The sequence below is a fragment of the Schistocerca americana genome, chromosome 3 (genome assembly GCF_021461395.2).
Source record: "Schistocerca americana isolate TAMUIC-IGC-003095 chromosome 3, iqSchAmer2.1, whole genome shotgun sequence".
NCBI lineage: Eukaryota > Metazoa > Arthropoda > Insecta > Orthoptera > Acrididae > Schistocerca > Schistocerca americana.
In genome coordinates this window covers 987,360,330-987,375,171 of record NC_060121.1, presented here as the reverse complement: position 1 = coordinate 987,375,171, position 14,842 = coordinate 987,360,330, and the positions used below count along the sequence as shown (strand labels likewise).

Sequence of the window (14,842 nt, the reverse complement as noted above, 5' to 3'; positions counted from 1 at the left end):
CCACCAGGACTGCAACAAGATGCCTCTCACTCGATGATTCTGCTGATTTTGCCGGACGTTTTCGAGCCTGCAACAATAAGTGAGGTTAGGAGTGCGCATGACTCTGGCTATCAAACGCCTTTGTTCCCGCCACATGTGCCCTCCCTCATCGACTGTGCAGTCACCTCTTAACGGATTTCTGTGCAGTGGGGGACCAATGCCGATTTCTGCAAATGCTTTGTCAGACAACCTACTACCGCCAGGACAACAATTTGCCATGCTGCAATCAACGCAGTACCACGCGGATACCTGCTACGTGGCCAGAACTGCTTCGTTCACAGGTCTAACTCCTCAGCATCCGACCACGCCCACGCCTGCCTCGGTTCAGCATTAGCACATGCCTTCCTACTTCGATACCTCGGCCTGCAACAGGAACAATAACTTGTTATCTGTGCCTGACCTCCACTTCCGTCCCACTGCTACGCCTCAGTGTTTTGTGTCACGACATTCACCTTATCTGCACACCGTTTCGAGTGGAGTGACTATGAACAGTGAACATTCACACATTCCATCGCACGTTCGACACCATTTCCCACACTGTGCTTCTGGACAAGCCGCACCTCCGCAGCCTCCCTGCAACACAGGTGGCCCCGGCTCTGATCATACGTCGAGCTTTCTGCGCACTAACATATGTTCTCAAACTTTGAAGTTTTTCTCACTTGTCGCCCCTGTGTTGCCTCCAGTCAAACTTCCGCTACCGTTCTCGGCACATCTCGGTGCCTCTGCGACGCGTCAATCCGTACACAGCCGCAACGTGTTGAGCTTCTGCAACCGCAATCGACACATTACGGTGTCTCGCCCACGTTGGCCTTCTGGATCGCGACGGATCACACTCAACCACAACGTGTCGCCTTCATGCTGCCACCCGAACAGCCGTCGTTGCCACATCCCCTGGAGGCACAATCTCCTGGAATACTACAGGAACAACAGCTCGATTCTGGCAGTGCCCCGACAAACTCAACTCAACCTGTTCTTCCGAACATTTTACAATGCTTACTGACGCTGCCGCCATTTAATTCTGACAGAGCAACAACCTGGTTCAAAATTGTGGACGAGACCATTACAAACCATTACAAACTCGACGAGTCAACCAGGTTTCTGTGCCTCATCACCCACCTGCACGACCAGGAGGACTTGATTGCTGACCTGGTCGACACCCCAGACTAATCCACCCGGTACACTCTAGCCAAAAAGACAGTTCTACGTCGGCTTGCACTCTCAGCTGAGGCAGCAATACGGCAAGTGCTCCACGTCGAACAACTAGGCAACGATAAACCTTCTCAGCTCTGGAGACGGCTACGTGCCCTGGTCAGCGCCGATCTATTCTCTGACACAGCTCTCCTCGCCATCTGGACAGATAAACTATCTCCTCACATCCGCTTTGCTCTGGCTCAAAGGTCTCCTGAACCTGTCGAGCAAAGAATGACAATTGCTGACAAGCTACACGATGCATCACTGCTCCATTTCGCCAGCCACTGCCTACCTGACAAGACTCAGGTTCAGGCTCATCGCCCTAAGGCCGGGGACATACTGTGCTGACCTTTCTGCTCGCTCCAGGAAGCAGTAAACAAGCAACTGGGACAACACCGGCTCCGCCCACAGTCACGGCCCCTCCTGCAACCGAGCCTGCTGCAGCCACCGAACCTCGGACACCGCCACTGACAACGAATGTTCCACAGGAAGTGCAACCACACTACCCATACTGTTACTTCCACACACGGTTTGGTGAGGCGGCATGGAACTGCAGACCACCCTGCTACTTCCCAAATGCCAATCACAGGTAGGTCCGGGTGCCACCTCCTGCGCACAACATGATAGGCACCCCCCAGTGCTCCTTTCTGTCTGGGAACAACCAGATAATTGCAGACGACTTTACATTAAAGACATTTTGTCGGGATACCTTTTCCTAGTGGACACAGGCGCCGATGTTTCGCTGCTGCCTACGTCCTTAGCGTCATCGAATATCCGCCCTCATCATACTTCACTGCAAGCCGTGATTTCAACTAAACTACAACGCTCGGGTTCAACTTCCCATATCGTCTCTCTCTCCGGAAACTGCAAACTCGAGTGGACTTTTTTAGTGTGTGAAATTGACAGACCTATACTAGGCATTGACTTCTTGTGACACCACAAACTTTCACCGGACCTAGTGCGAAACACTGCATTTCACCACCCGTCCAAGACTCACTTCCCCTGTGCTCCGTCGAGCAACCCACCCATGACACATCGGTCCGGGCTCATCTCATCCGTACATGCTCGTCTATGTCGACGACGTTACAAGAAACCATGCACAAGTGCCTTTCGAGCTTGAACACGTCTCTCGCCTACGCAAGGAAAACTTTAAGCTCTCCCTCTGGCCCCACGAAACACAGCTCTATCTCTCCGTTGCAGCAAAGAAATTACAGACACTACAGCAAGGACAAAGCAAGGTCAGTAGGTGCGCCGAATCTGCTTGCAATCCCAGCAATCATGCCTCCATGTGTTTACCTCCCGCTACCCATCGCAACTGTGCTATTAAGACTGCCATAATATGTACTGACAGTTCTGCAGGGCCACACCCTCCTAACACGGCAGCATTTGACACTCAGCCAGACACAAGTGCGTGCATGCGCGACGAGCGTTACATGTTCCTGAACTGACGACTCCTACCCCACCCGTCATGGACGTCACCACAAACTATGCAACTTCGACTCCTGCGCGCCTCCGTGTGACCGCAACTGACAACACAAACATTGCACTCACCCCAAGCGTTTCACCCGTGACCGTGCTGCCACAGGCTGCACCCTCGGACAATGGACTCACTAACAGCTCACGAGCTCTACTGAGCTCACCCAACCACGGTGCCACTGCTTCGGGCTGGTGGCCATCTTCTCACATTGACTCCTGAGACTTCGCTGCCTCAGCTCCCGTTGGATCCGCCGAGTGGCTCTGAACACCACAACCGCGGCTCGCCTGCCCCGCCCACCACATATTGTAAACAAACCGCCTCCCGTGCCACCGGCAACATTTCTGTCATCACCAATGCCACGGTTCACAAGCTTCACCTCACACCAGGTCCCCCAATCTCCAGTAAACCATGTCGACTTTGTCCCGAGCGCCTCTCCGACCTTAAAAAGCAGATTTCTGAACTACTAAGCTCCGGCGTCATTGAACCCTCTGCAAGTAGCTGGTCTACCCTCATGACACCCAAGAAAGACGGATCCTGGTGCATCTGCGGAGACTACCGTCGACTAAACGCATGAACAATTATGGACACGTACCCCATACCCAAAATTGCCGACTTTACCAGTTCCCATGCACGTGAGACCACATTCTCTGTCATTGATTGCAAACAGGCCTACCACCAGATCCCCATGGCACCTGAAGACATTGAGAAGACAGCAATCACCACCCCATTCGGTTTATTTCAGTTTTGATTCATGCCCTTCGGTCTGAAAAACGCAACCCAGACCTGGCAACGCTTCATCAATGAAGTGCTATTCGACCTAAAATTCTGCTTTGCATATCTTGATGACATTCTTGTGTTCAGCTCCTCCATCAAGGACAACATTTGACATGTGCAAACTGTTATGAACACTCTGGCAGCAGCAGGAATCGAGACCAACCAGGACAAATTGCAGCTACATCAACCCGCTGTCACTTTTCTTGGTTTTTGGGTCTCTGCCGACGGCATTTCACCGCCCCCTGAGAAAGTACAAACAATACTAAACCTACCCAAACCTTCGTCATTCAAAGAGCTCCAGCGCTTTCTGGGGACGGCTAATTATTATCGCCGACATCTCCCTCGGGCTGCGGAGATTCAGGCTTCACTGATGGACATCTTGGCAGGCACCAACACTTCTGGATCTCGGCCCGTTCCATGGACCTTTCACTGCCCTCAAAAATCTTCTTCCCGAGGCCTGCACCATCGCTCATCCTCATCCCAATGCGTAGCTTTTCATCACCACAGACGTGAGCGATACTGCCATTGGCGCTGTCCTTAGACAGACAATCGACGGCCAAACTTCGCCTCTGCAGTTCTTCTCGCGCAAGATCACCAATGCACAACAGAAATATTCTGCGTTTGACAGGGAGTTGCTCGTGGTCTACGAAGCGATTAAGCATTTTAAGACTGACATTGAGGGACCCCTTTCTATGTTTTAATGGACCACAAACCCCTGGCTGCGGCCATTACAAACCCGCCAGCTGACCCGCCTCTTTGCTGCTTCAGATACATGACTCTTCATATCTCGCCGCTGGGCCCTTCGACCTCTCCACCGTCGTCTGCCTCGCCCTGCCGAGGTTTTCACGCCCCCCCCCCCCCCCATCTTGAACGTGCTCGCTCGAGGAGTTTGTGCCTGTTCCCCCCCCCCCCCCCCCCCGCCCCCCCAGACATAATCCATGACATTTCAATAATACTGCACAATTGTACACTGTTCATTGTGTGTTTCTCTTCATCCAGTGCTCATGACACAACCTCTGCCATTCCCTGCCACCTGGTGAAATGTTTTCCCCTCCCGCCCAGCGTCGACTTGGACATGCTTCGAGTGTTCACCACGCCCACCAGAGACATCGTCGTCGTCGCTCCGTTCCACTCGCAAACCGCCGGCCTACCTGTCGCCGCACGACCAGCATGTCCAGTACGACGCCCGGCTCGCTTTAACGACTTTCAGGTTCGGTTGCCAAACCTTCCATCACGATATCTACCCACACAGCTCCCCGACGAGGCTGTCGAGCTGACTGTGGTCCGGCTCCTGTGGACCACGCCATAGTCAACCCCCCCCCCCCCCCCAGCCTCTCAAGAGTATTCCGACAGTAGGGGGAGGGGGCGGCGGCGGCTATGTGGGGCCGATGAAATCAACACCAACATCATCGATATGCATCCATCTTTGGACTCTAAGCACTATCTTTGGCTCTTCCGCCATGTTCAGTGTTCAGTTCTTTGTGATCCGTGTATGTGTTAAGGTTAATAAATGAACTATTGTGAAATGGGTGTGATTATTGGTGCAATCAACCCGGCAATCCTCCTCAAATTCATAGCCTCTGTGAAAAACCCACAAGACCAGTGCTAAAAAAAATCCCCGATTTTAATTTCTTCCTAGCAAGGTTTACCTTGTTCTTACTCGATTCTTATTCGACTCTCACTTGAGTTTGTTCTGTTTTCTTCCTATTAACATTTTATGTGACTGAACAAGTTATAAGTGGCACAAAAGAAAGATGGTTTGTACCACGAGTGGTGGCGGTATTAAGGGAATAATTAGGCCATTGTGAGAGAGGAAATGCTGACATAATCCATGATAGACCGAATGATTTATCTGCTCCACTTTGCTTTGAGTTGTGCTTGCTGGTTGTTTCTTTTTCTTATTTTGAAATGAGTGTAGAGAGCAATCTTGTTCTGTCACAGGGTTTGAATACGACTTTCACAACACCAGATGGAATCAGTGATCCAAATGTCCTTTATTACATTGGTTCTGCCTTCCCAAGAGTAGAGCTTCAAAATAAGTAGCAGGAATGGTATGAGAAATCCATTCATTGCTCCTTTTTGTTGGCAAATAAATCTGTCACTCTCAAATTGAAATCTTCAATTTTACACATAAATGACTTTTCACAGGATAGCATCCCTAAGGCACTCAGTCGTTCTTCTTTCATGTTGCTTCATAGGAACTTTTTAATTCTCTTGAGCATTCGAAAGCACCGTGCTCAGATTCTGATGTCAAGATAGGCGTCGTGATCAGCAGTTTCAAAACTTTAACAGTCTCGTCGAATGTGTCACAAAGTTCATCCTCTAGAATTAGTGAAAGAAACGGAGCTGCAACAGAAACTGCTCTCAACTCAGGCCTAGCATAGAAGACGTGGAGCTCACCCTTCACCTTTCTTTTTTTCCAGATATATACATACGTCTGTAATTTCAAGGTATTTGTCTGGAAAACTTGTGATGTATTTGTCAAACTGATTTACATAAAATAAGTTGGCTGCAATGAGGTGTCCAGTGAACTTAAAACATAGTTTTATTTCAGAAAGGATGGCATTGCACACTTTCAAAGCATCTCTTTTTTTTGTTCATCGAGAATCCATGTCTTCTTGGCAAGCATCGTTTCGTCATTTTCTAAACAAATCTTGTTAAGGATGGAGTCAATGTCGCCTCTGTTGTTTTGCGTTACCACTTCAAATTTATGGTTGTCTTGCTTTGCTTTGGTTGGTTCAGTTATCTTCTCCTGAAGATGATTAAAAAGTATGTCTGCATGAGCCAATATCTTATAGAAAAATGAAAGCCAGAAAATTAATTAGTTATCTTGCAGTCTTTGTTTGTATGAACCAGCTTTTTCAATAGTAGAAGGTAGTTTTATGCTCTCACTTACTTCAATGACTTCCACAACAGTAATAAGATTTTCCCTGTTTTCAAAAGCATCTTTTACTACTCATGAATGGTAATTCCATCTTGTGACATACACATGGGGCAAGCTTTTTTGAATAAGGCTATCCAACACTTTTGACCACTGTGGCAAGTTTGAAAAGAAAGAAGAAATACCTGAAAGGTGTGCAAAAAAGATCCGGGCTTTGCGATTAACAGAGGCTGCCGTAGACATAACAATGGACGTAGTTTGCATTTGGGTATTTTTCTTTAGTTAATTTCTGAACCCCATTCGACTTGCCACTCAAAGAATTTGCACCGTCATAACTCTGAGCTTTTAGTTTTACTCGGTCATCACCAATTAATGGTTCAGTTTCTTTCAGGACACTGTCAGCATTAGTATGAGCATTCTGACTTTCTGGATAAATGAAGTTCCAAAATCTTTCAACAGGTTTTTCCTCAACGACATAACGCAAAACAATAACCAACTGAAATTCACAACACACATCTGTGGTTTCATCTGCAATTATTGCAACACAATCAGCACATTTTATTTCTTTAACAACTTCATCATGATATGCTTCCAACATGCATTGCAGTAGTTTGTTCTGAAGAGTATTAGAAATGCCTTTGAACACTGACGCTTGACTGAGATGAACTTGAAGATTTTTATCCAGTTCTTGTTGTGGCTGTCAATACTTTGTCTATATTGCAAATCTAATTTCCGGTGAATGTTGGTTTTGCCTACAAATGAAAGACTAAGCATGTTATCCATGTGTCACTTTGACATTTCATGTACTTTCATTTTAGACCACTTATGCCCGATATGAGTTAGTCTGGTCTTACACCAATGAACATATCCTCCAAATAACACACAAGGAAAACAAAAAACAGCATTGCTTTCTTCACGGCCACAAATACATTTGTTCTTCTGGTAAATTTCTGGACTGAAATCACGCCATCAATTTTTTGTTTGCTGCTGAAGATTCAGATTCGGGAATGGCCTACATAGTGTGTTTTGTCTGAATTTTTCCCCCGAGAGTCCTGTTGCTAAATGACGTTTTTAATAAATTATTTATTTTGTTCATGTCTGCTGTTTTCACAGTCAACTGAATTTTCCCTTACAGATAACACTATGCACACAGCTATATACGGTCATTTACCTTACCGCACTATAAGTACAATGTTTTACTGTATTACATGTACATAACGAGTATAAAGAGAAATACTACACTGCTGCTTGGAAAACAGGTGCTCAACACGTAGTGAACATGTTAGTTTTTTTGTTCTGTAGCAATAGCCTTGCTGTTGTGAAATATACCAATATTGAAATAATGCCTCTTACTTTCAAAATATAAGACCATAACTATATTTAAATTATATATAGCTCTTTGTAGCGATATTTATGTGTATTATTACTATATTCATTTAGGAATGCATTAGCATTAACTTGCAGAAAGATTGCAAAACTGGATTACACCGTTCTGTTAGTCGCGTCAAGGCTGCTGTGATGGCGTTGAGTGTAACAGAACGTAGCGCACAGTGCGAGTGGTGAAGCTAGTAAGTTTGTGTTAACGGTGTCGCACCCCTCAGTTGTAACACGCATCATGGTAGTTGGAATGAAGTCACAGACGATTGGTCGGAGACCATTGCTGCGTGGGATGTTTCTGCGGTGTGCCCAGAGAATTAGCAGTGTGTTGTGTAAGCATTGTCTGCCGGAAAAATTCATGGTAGATTGTCGGCCCACGTGGTGTGGGGTTCACTGCAGGCATGGCGGTGATGTCTGGCTCAAACTTGACGCACTTCATTGTCAGTGTGGGTGGTGTAGCAGTCATGGCATAATTCTGATACCCATTTTGTGGTCGTGGTGCTGTTGATGCATCTTTTGGTGGCATAATTGTAGCTGTTGATGTGTGGTCATGGTAAAAGTCGTGTCGTGCATCCGTACCAGCATGCGGTAGGCATCAGCATATCCTGGTGTGAGCTGGGGTGTGGGGAGTGGTGCAGCCGGTGGGGTCATGACACCATGCCAGAGGTGTACCGTGGTATGTGGTGTGGCTGCCGTGATGTCACCCGCGAGACGTGAGAGAGCAAAAGCCGTTTGCAGAAATATGCCATTCTGTTCAAAATCACTGTTAACTGGCATTATCTGTCCCTGAGACCACCAAATACACTGACCTGCACGTTTGTTTGTTTTCAGTGATTGTTCGGCATTTGTTATGTCACTGTGGTTGGTGTCTGTAATTAGCCTATCAATGCCTGAAATCTCAATCATGGTAGAGTCACTCGGTTGATAGGGAGACTTGTGAGTAGCTAGCTGAATGCATATCAATTGGAATATTGCATTCGAGGATTGTGGGGGTGGCAGGGTAGCGCCATTATTCATTACCGCTGATCATCATTGCCCCTTCGTTATGTAGTTTGACGAGGTTAGTGTACACATAAGCACTTGTAAGTTGTTACATAAACATTCACAACACTTGCTATCGTTGACTGTATCTGGCTGACTGCCGGTGTGTGTTGGAACAATGTTAGCAAAGCAAGGTGTTGGATTCTCATGTCAGATTGAGGTGGAGCAATGTGACACACAAAACGCGGCTCGTTTGTCAAAAAACTCTGGGTCACCAATATAGGAACTGGGTAAAGAACATGATGCTCTTGATCTGTAATGACTGTCAATGTTACCAACTGACATACACAATATTTATTAATGTGCATTATATGGACAGATAACACTTAAACACTTGGTGTCTCAGAACACACTTCCCTGGTCCAGAGATACTGTTCTTGCAGCAGTATTCTTGCGGACAGAAGTCCGTAAAGCTTGTGTCCCCACAATGTATTTTCCACAGTAATCTCCATCAGGGCTAAGTATATTTCAGTAAATCTCTTTTCATCACTATAATCTTTACTGAAGAGCTGCTGAACATAGATTCCTTAAGAATGAATTATATTTCCTTGGGATTACTCCAATAAATCTCAATCTGGTGTCTGCTTTTACTTTAACTAGTTTTATGTGGTTGTTCCACTTTACATCACTCCTGACACACATTTCTAAGTATTTTGCAGTTGTTAATGATTCCCATTATGTAATTGAAAAATAAAGGATCTCTCTGCCTATGTAATTACAGGGTGTTTATAAATGAATATCAGGGTTTTAACACTTTATAATATTTATTACATTAAACATACCATTATAAGTGATATGTCAAATGAAAGAGCAATCAAACAGTTGTGTTTGGCACCAGTGCGCACATGCAGCGCACAATGTTTCCGCTGCAATCCGCTAGATTGGTTTAACTTCACTATACCCAAGCACTGGATAGGCTGCAAGGGGCCCAATGACAGGGCTTGCTTTGCATGGCCTCCACGTTCACTCGACCATGTGATTTTTTACTTTGGGGCTTCATCAAGGATCGTGAGTATGTGCCTCCGCTACCAGCAGACCTTCCTAAATTAAGAAACCGGATTGAAGCAGCTGTTGCTACAATCACTGAAGACACACTTATCAACGTTTGGGAAGAACTCGGCTATAGACTTGATGTGTGCTGTGTGACAAATGGTGCTCACATTGAACATTTATAAGGTTCTTGGTAAAACTGTTTGAGTTGCTCTTTCATTTGACATATCATTTATAACTGTAGTTTAATATAATAAATATTATGAAGCATTAAAACTGCGATATTCATTTATAAACATCCTGTATATAACTTTACATTTTTTATGCTGTGTGGCAACTGCCTGCCCTGCCTCAATAATCAATTCTCTGCAGGTTGTCTTACATTTTGCTACAATTTTCTAGAGTTGGGACTTCCTTATATGAAGCAGCATCTTCTAAAAACAGCTGCATGATAGCCAATAACCAAAGATGTGAAGGAAGCAGTTAAAATGACATTCTTGATTGGGGGTTGTCAAGTGATCTTTGAGCTGCTGCAATAACGTTTTAGTTTTGATTAAGGAAACAATGGTCCATTAAGATTACTTGTAGAGATCAGATCAATGAGCACTATTAGTATTTCAGAGAGTTGATACAGGCCATTACAAGACATTCATACATATTATAAAAATGTATGAATGTGTGTGTGTGTGTGTGTGTGTGTGTGTGTGTGTGTGTGAGCGCGCGCGCATGTGTGTTTGTAGAAGACATTCATATATATATATATATATATATATATATATATGTGTGTGTGTGTGTGTGTGTGTGTGTGTGTGTTTTCCATATCTCCTCGTAAACCACTGGACCAATATCAACCAAACCATGTGCTACACACATGCCTTACTGTCAGGTAACAATTGCTGTTGGGGTAAGAACCACCTACCTTTCATAATCCAGAAGATATGATGTCATAAAAAATGAGATGCGTGAAAAACTACCACATCATCCATGACATTTAAATGTATTGCTTCCGTGTTACTAACTGCATTCACAATAAATTTCAGAGGTAATATCCACAAACGCTGCTCATTGGACCTACACAAATATAGCATTGTACAACGCATAGTTCAAGATGTGTAACATGATAAACACTGTATCTGGGAGGAGTGGGGGGGATGCTGCATCATACTTTAGGTTTTAATACGTTTATTCTTTACTGTTAAGACACTCCTACATTCAAGTCAACTTAAGAAAATCACTGACACGTGGCAGCACTTTTGACAGCTTCAACTGTGAAGTGCAAACAGCTGTAGGTGAAAACGATAGCCATCTATAGAGCTATGAAGAGGCGTTGCCATACAAAATCACATTGTGGACACGTGAAGCAGCTGTGCCCAGTATACAGATACTAGTCGGGATCATGTTCCTCAATTTGGATATTGTACTTATACACTTGTACATTATGCATCTCTCTTTGAATGACTGTTTCATAATTTCAAAGGTGTTCTCATGAATACAAGGAACTGAAATTTTTTCGATACTTCATTACAAAAACAGTTTTTTTTCCTTTCCTTATATAAAACTGGCAAAATGAATACCAGAGCAATGCTGGGTTTGTCAACTAGTCTTACACAAATTGGAATATTTAATATTTAAAATATCTGTCAATAGCAGATATGGTTATGAGTCACTGACAAATTTACCTGATCGACAAATGACAAAAGTATACAGCTTTTCTGGTAGACAATTAGAATATTATTCAGGTGATGTGAGGAAAGACTAACTGTAGGTCATTATTCAATCATTTTCAAAATGAAACTTTTAGGTTGGACAGACAGTTACTTATCCTGAACTGCGCACTCTCTCTACTGTTCTTCATGTTTGTAACTCAGTGTAAATGTGTCCTTTTACCAAAACTAGATTCAGAAAGTGATTGATAAGAGCCAAAATTTACACAATTAGCCAATAACCAAAAGAAGCAGGAAGTAAGGTGAGAGCTTCAACTTCCTGTTGTGGTTATCAGAGATCAAACATGATCATGTGTTGGATAAGTGGAGGCATGTTTGTTTTACCAAAGAAATTTTTGTTTGCCTGTTTTCAAGCTCATGACACTTAAGAAAAAGATAATAAAACAGATAATGAACATTCACAAATTCATTGAGTTTCCAATATTCCATAAAGTGGAGAGAAGATTTCTATTTCCCTAAAAGAGAAATAAAATTTCTAAATGAGTTCTGTGAAAAGAAAGAAAATAAAGATAGTGTTATAAAATGCAGAAGTTTGGCTACAACTCAGTTTGTTCATACAGCATCTTGTTGTGGGATATACATACACAGATCAAGTAATTTATTAAAATAACAAATGATTTTAAACATAGTTGTTACAGAAATAGTTCTTACCATCAGATCTCTCTTGGTTCCGACAAGGTATCTCTGTGGATTGCCTGAATTTACCTTTGTTGCTTCCTTGAGCCATTCAGGGCTATGTGATAGTGACATGAGACTTGTCAAATCAAATACAATGACAATAGCTGAAACACAATCAAAAGAGATGTAGTTCCGAAAAACCATTACAATTGGTTTATTTGATAAAATATGCATGTATTATCAATTATTGTGTAAGCATTTCGCTAATGTTATGTAACCTATTAATAGAAAAAACAGCTTATATTTATTGACAAATAAAATAATTTAGTGCAAGCATTTTTTTCATTTCCCTCATTGCATACTACAGAATGTGGAAGAAATATTTCCCTCTGTCTAACAACATGACTGTTTTGTCCTGAGTTGTGTAACCATTTGATTAATAACACGATAGCAAAAAGGTGACAGAAGCTACAGGATCACTAGTAACATGCCTATTCTAAATAGAATCAGTGTGAAAACACTTTTTCTATTAGTAGAATACTTCTGATTGTGAGGCTCTGAGTCAATAACTAAGCTGAATAACACAAAAATGATAGAATGTTTAATGCTGCACAGGAAAATTGAAAATCTATAACATAGTGACAGGAAAAAAAAAGCTACACCAGACACTGCTGTAACCTACAACAATAAATAAACACTTTTACTATTACAGTATTTACTGGCCATTTAATATTAATACAGATTAAATTGCTAGACTCCTGTATCTAGGAAAAATGAAAGTCAACAAGAAAATAAACAAAGTAGAAGTAACTGACACCTGAGGTTTCACAATTTTGGCATCTCTAATGGAGTGCAACTTGTGACACTTGGTAACAATAGCAAGTTCTATATATTCCACATGACATAGGCTGTAGTTGCACAGACATCTAAGCAAATGTTTCTGAGTCTATCACCTGTAGTCAGGCACAACTGGCAGAGTCAGAGGCCCCAGGCAGTACAGTTGGGTGGGACGACAAATCTGACGGAGTCTAGTGGAGAAGAGCAATGTCATACTTGGAGTCCAGTGGCAGCGGTAGAGAGAAGACAGCAGCTTAGTGTGGCTGGTGATAACCTGCATGAGTTGGCTGCATGAAGAGAACTAATGGAGGACATAGTGACAGACATCACTGGGGTTGTGAAGCAGCTGAATGGGTTGAAAGTAAATAAATTGTCAGGTCCTGATGGGATTCCAATTCGGTTTTACAGAGAGTATTCTACAGCATTGGCTCCTTACTTAGCTTGCATTTATCGCGAATCTCTTGCCCAATGTAAAGTCCCGAGCGACTGGAAAAAAAGCGCACGTGAAGGGTAGAAGGACAGATCCTCAAAATTACAGACCAATATCCTTAACATCGGTTTGTTGCAGTATTCTCGGACATATTCTCAGTTCGAATATAATGAATTTCCTTGAGACAGAGAAGTTGCTGTCCATGCATCAGCACGGCTTTAGAAAGCATTGCTCCTGCGAAACGCAACTCGCTCTTTTTTCACATGACATCTTGCAAACCATGGATGAAGGGTATCAGACGGATGCCATATTCCTTGACTTCCGGAAAGCGTTTGACTCGGTGCCCTACTGCAGACTCCTAACTAAGGTACGAATGTATGGGATTGGTTCCCAAGTATGTGAGTGGCTCGAAGACTTCTTAAGTAATAGAACCCAGTACGTTGTCCTCGATGGTGAGTGTTCATCGGAGGTGAGGGTATCATCTGGAGTGCCCCAGGGAAGTGTGGTAGGTCTGCTGTTGTTTTCTATCTACATAAATGATCTTTTGGATAGGGTGGATAGCAATGTGCAGCTGTTTGCTGATGATGCTGTGGTGTACGGGAAGGTGTCGTCCTCGAGTGACTGTAGGAGGATACAAGATGACTTGGACAGGATTTGTGATTGGTGTAAAGAATGGCAGCTAACTCTAAATATAGATAAATGTAAATTAATACAGATGAATAGGAAAAAGAATCCTGTAATGTTTGAATAGTCCATTAGTAGTGTAGTGCTTGACACAGTCACATAGATTAAATGTTTGGACGTAACATTGAAGAGCGATATGAGGTGGGATAAGCATGTAATGGCAGTTGTGGGGAAGGCGGATAGTTGTCTTCGGTTCATTGGCAGAATTTTGGGAAGATGTGGTTCATCTGTAAAGGAGACCGCTTATAAAATACTAATACGACCTATTCTTGAGTACTGCTCAAGTGTTTGGGATCCCTATCAGGTCGAATTGAGGGAGGACATAGAAGCAATTCAGAGGCGGGCTGCTAGATTTGTTACTGGTAGGTTTGACCATCACGCGAGTGTTATGGAAATGCTTCAGGAACTCGGGTGGGAGTCTCTAGAGGAAAAGAGGCGTTCTTTTCGTGAATCGCTACTGAGGAAATTTAGAGAGCCAGCATTTGAGGCTGACTGCAGTACCATTTTACTGCTGCCAACTTACATTTCGCAGAAAGACCACAAAGATAAGATAAGAGAGATTAGGGCTCGTACAGAGGTATATAGACAGTCATTTTTCCCTCCTTCTGTTTGGGAGTGGAACAGGGAGAGAAGATGCTAGTTGTGGTACGAGGTACCCTCCGCCACGCATCGTTTGGTGGATTGTGGAGTTTGTATGTAGATGTAGAACTTCCACCTCCCTGCAGCCAGTTGAATTGCAGATTTGATGACCAGCAGTCAAGTGGCATAGATAACGCTGC

The 14,842-nt window shown here is 43.7% G+C and overlaps 1 protein-coding gene across 1 annotated transcript in view; it reads right to left on the bottom strand.

The window, feature by feature from the left end:
- Positions 1-14,842, bottom strand: part of LOC124607112 (ras-related protein Rab-34-like) — a 125,263-nt gene that overhangs the window by 14,419 nt on the left and 96,002 nt on the right. The window contains exon 5 of the mRNA XM_047139309.1: positions 12,146-12,276. Within this exon, the coding sequence (XP_046995265.1) occupies positions 12,146-12,276 (131 nt within the window). The remainder of the gene's footprint in view (positions 1-12,145; positions 12,277-14,842) is intronic.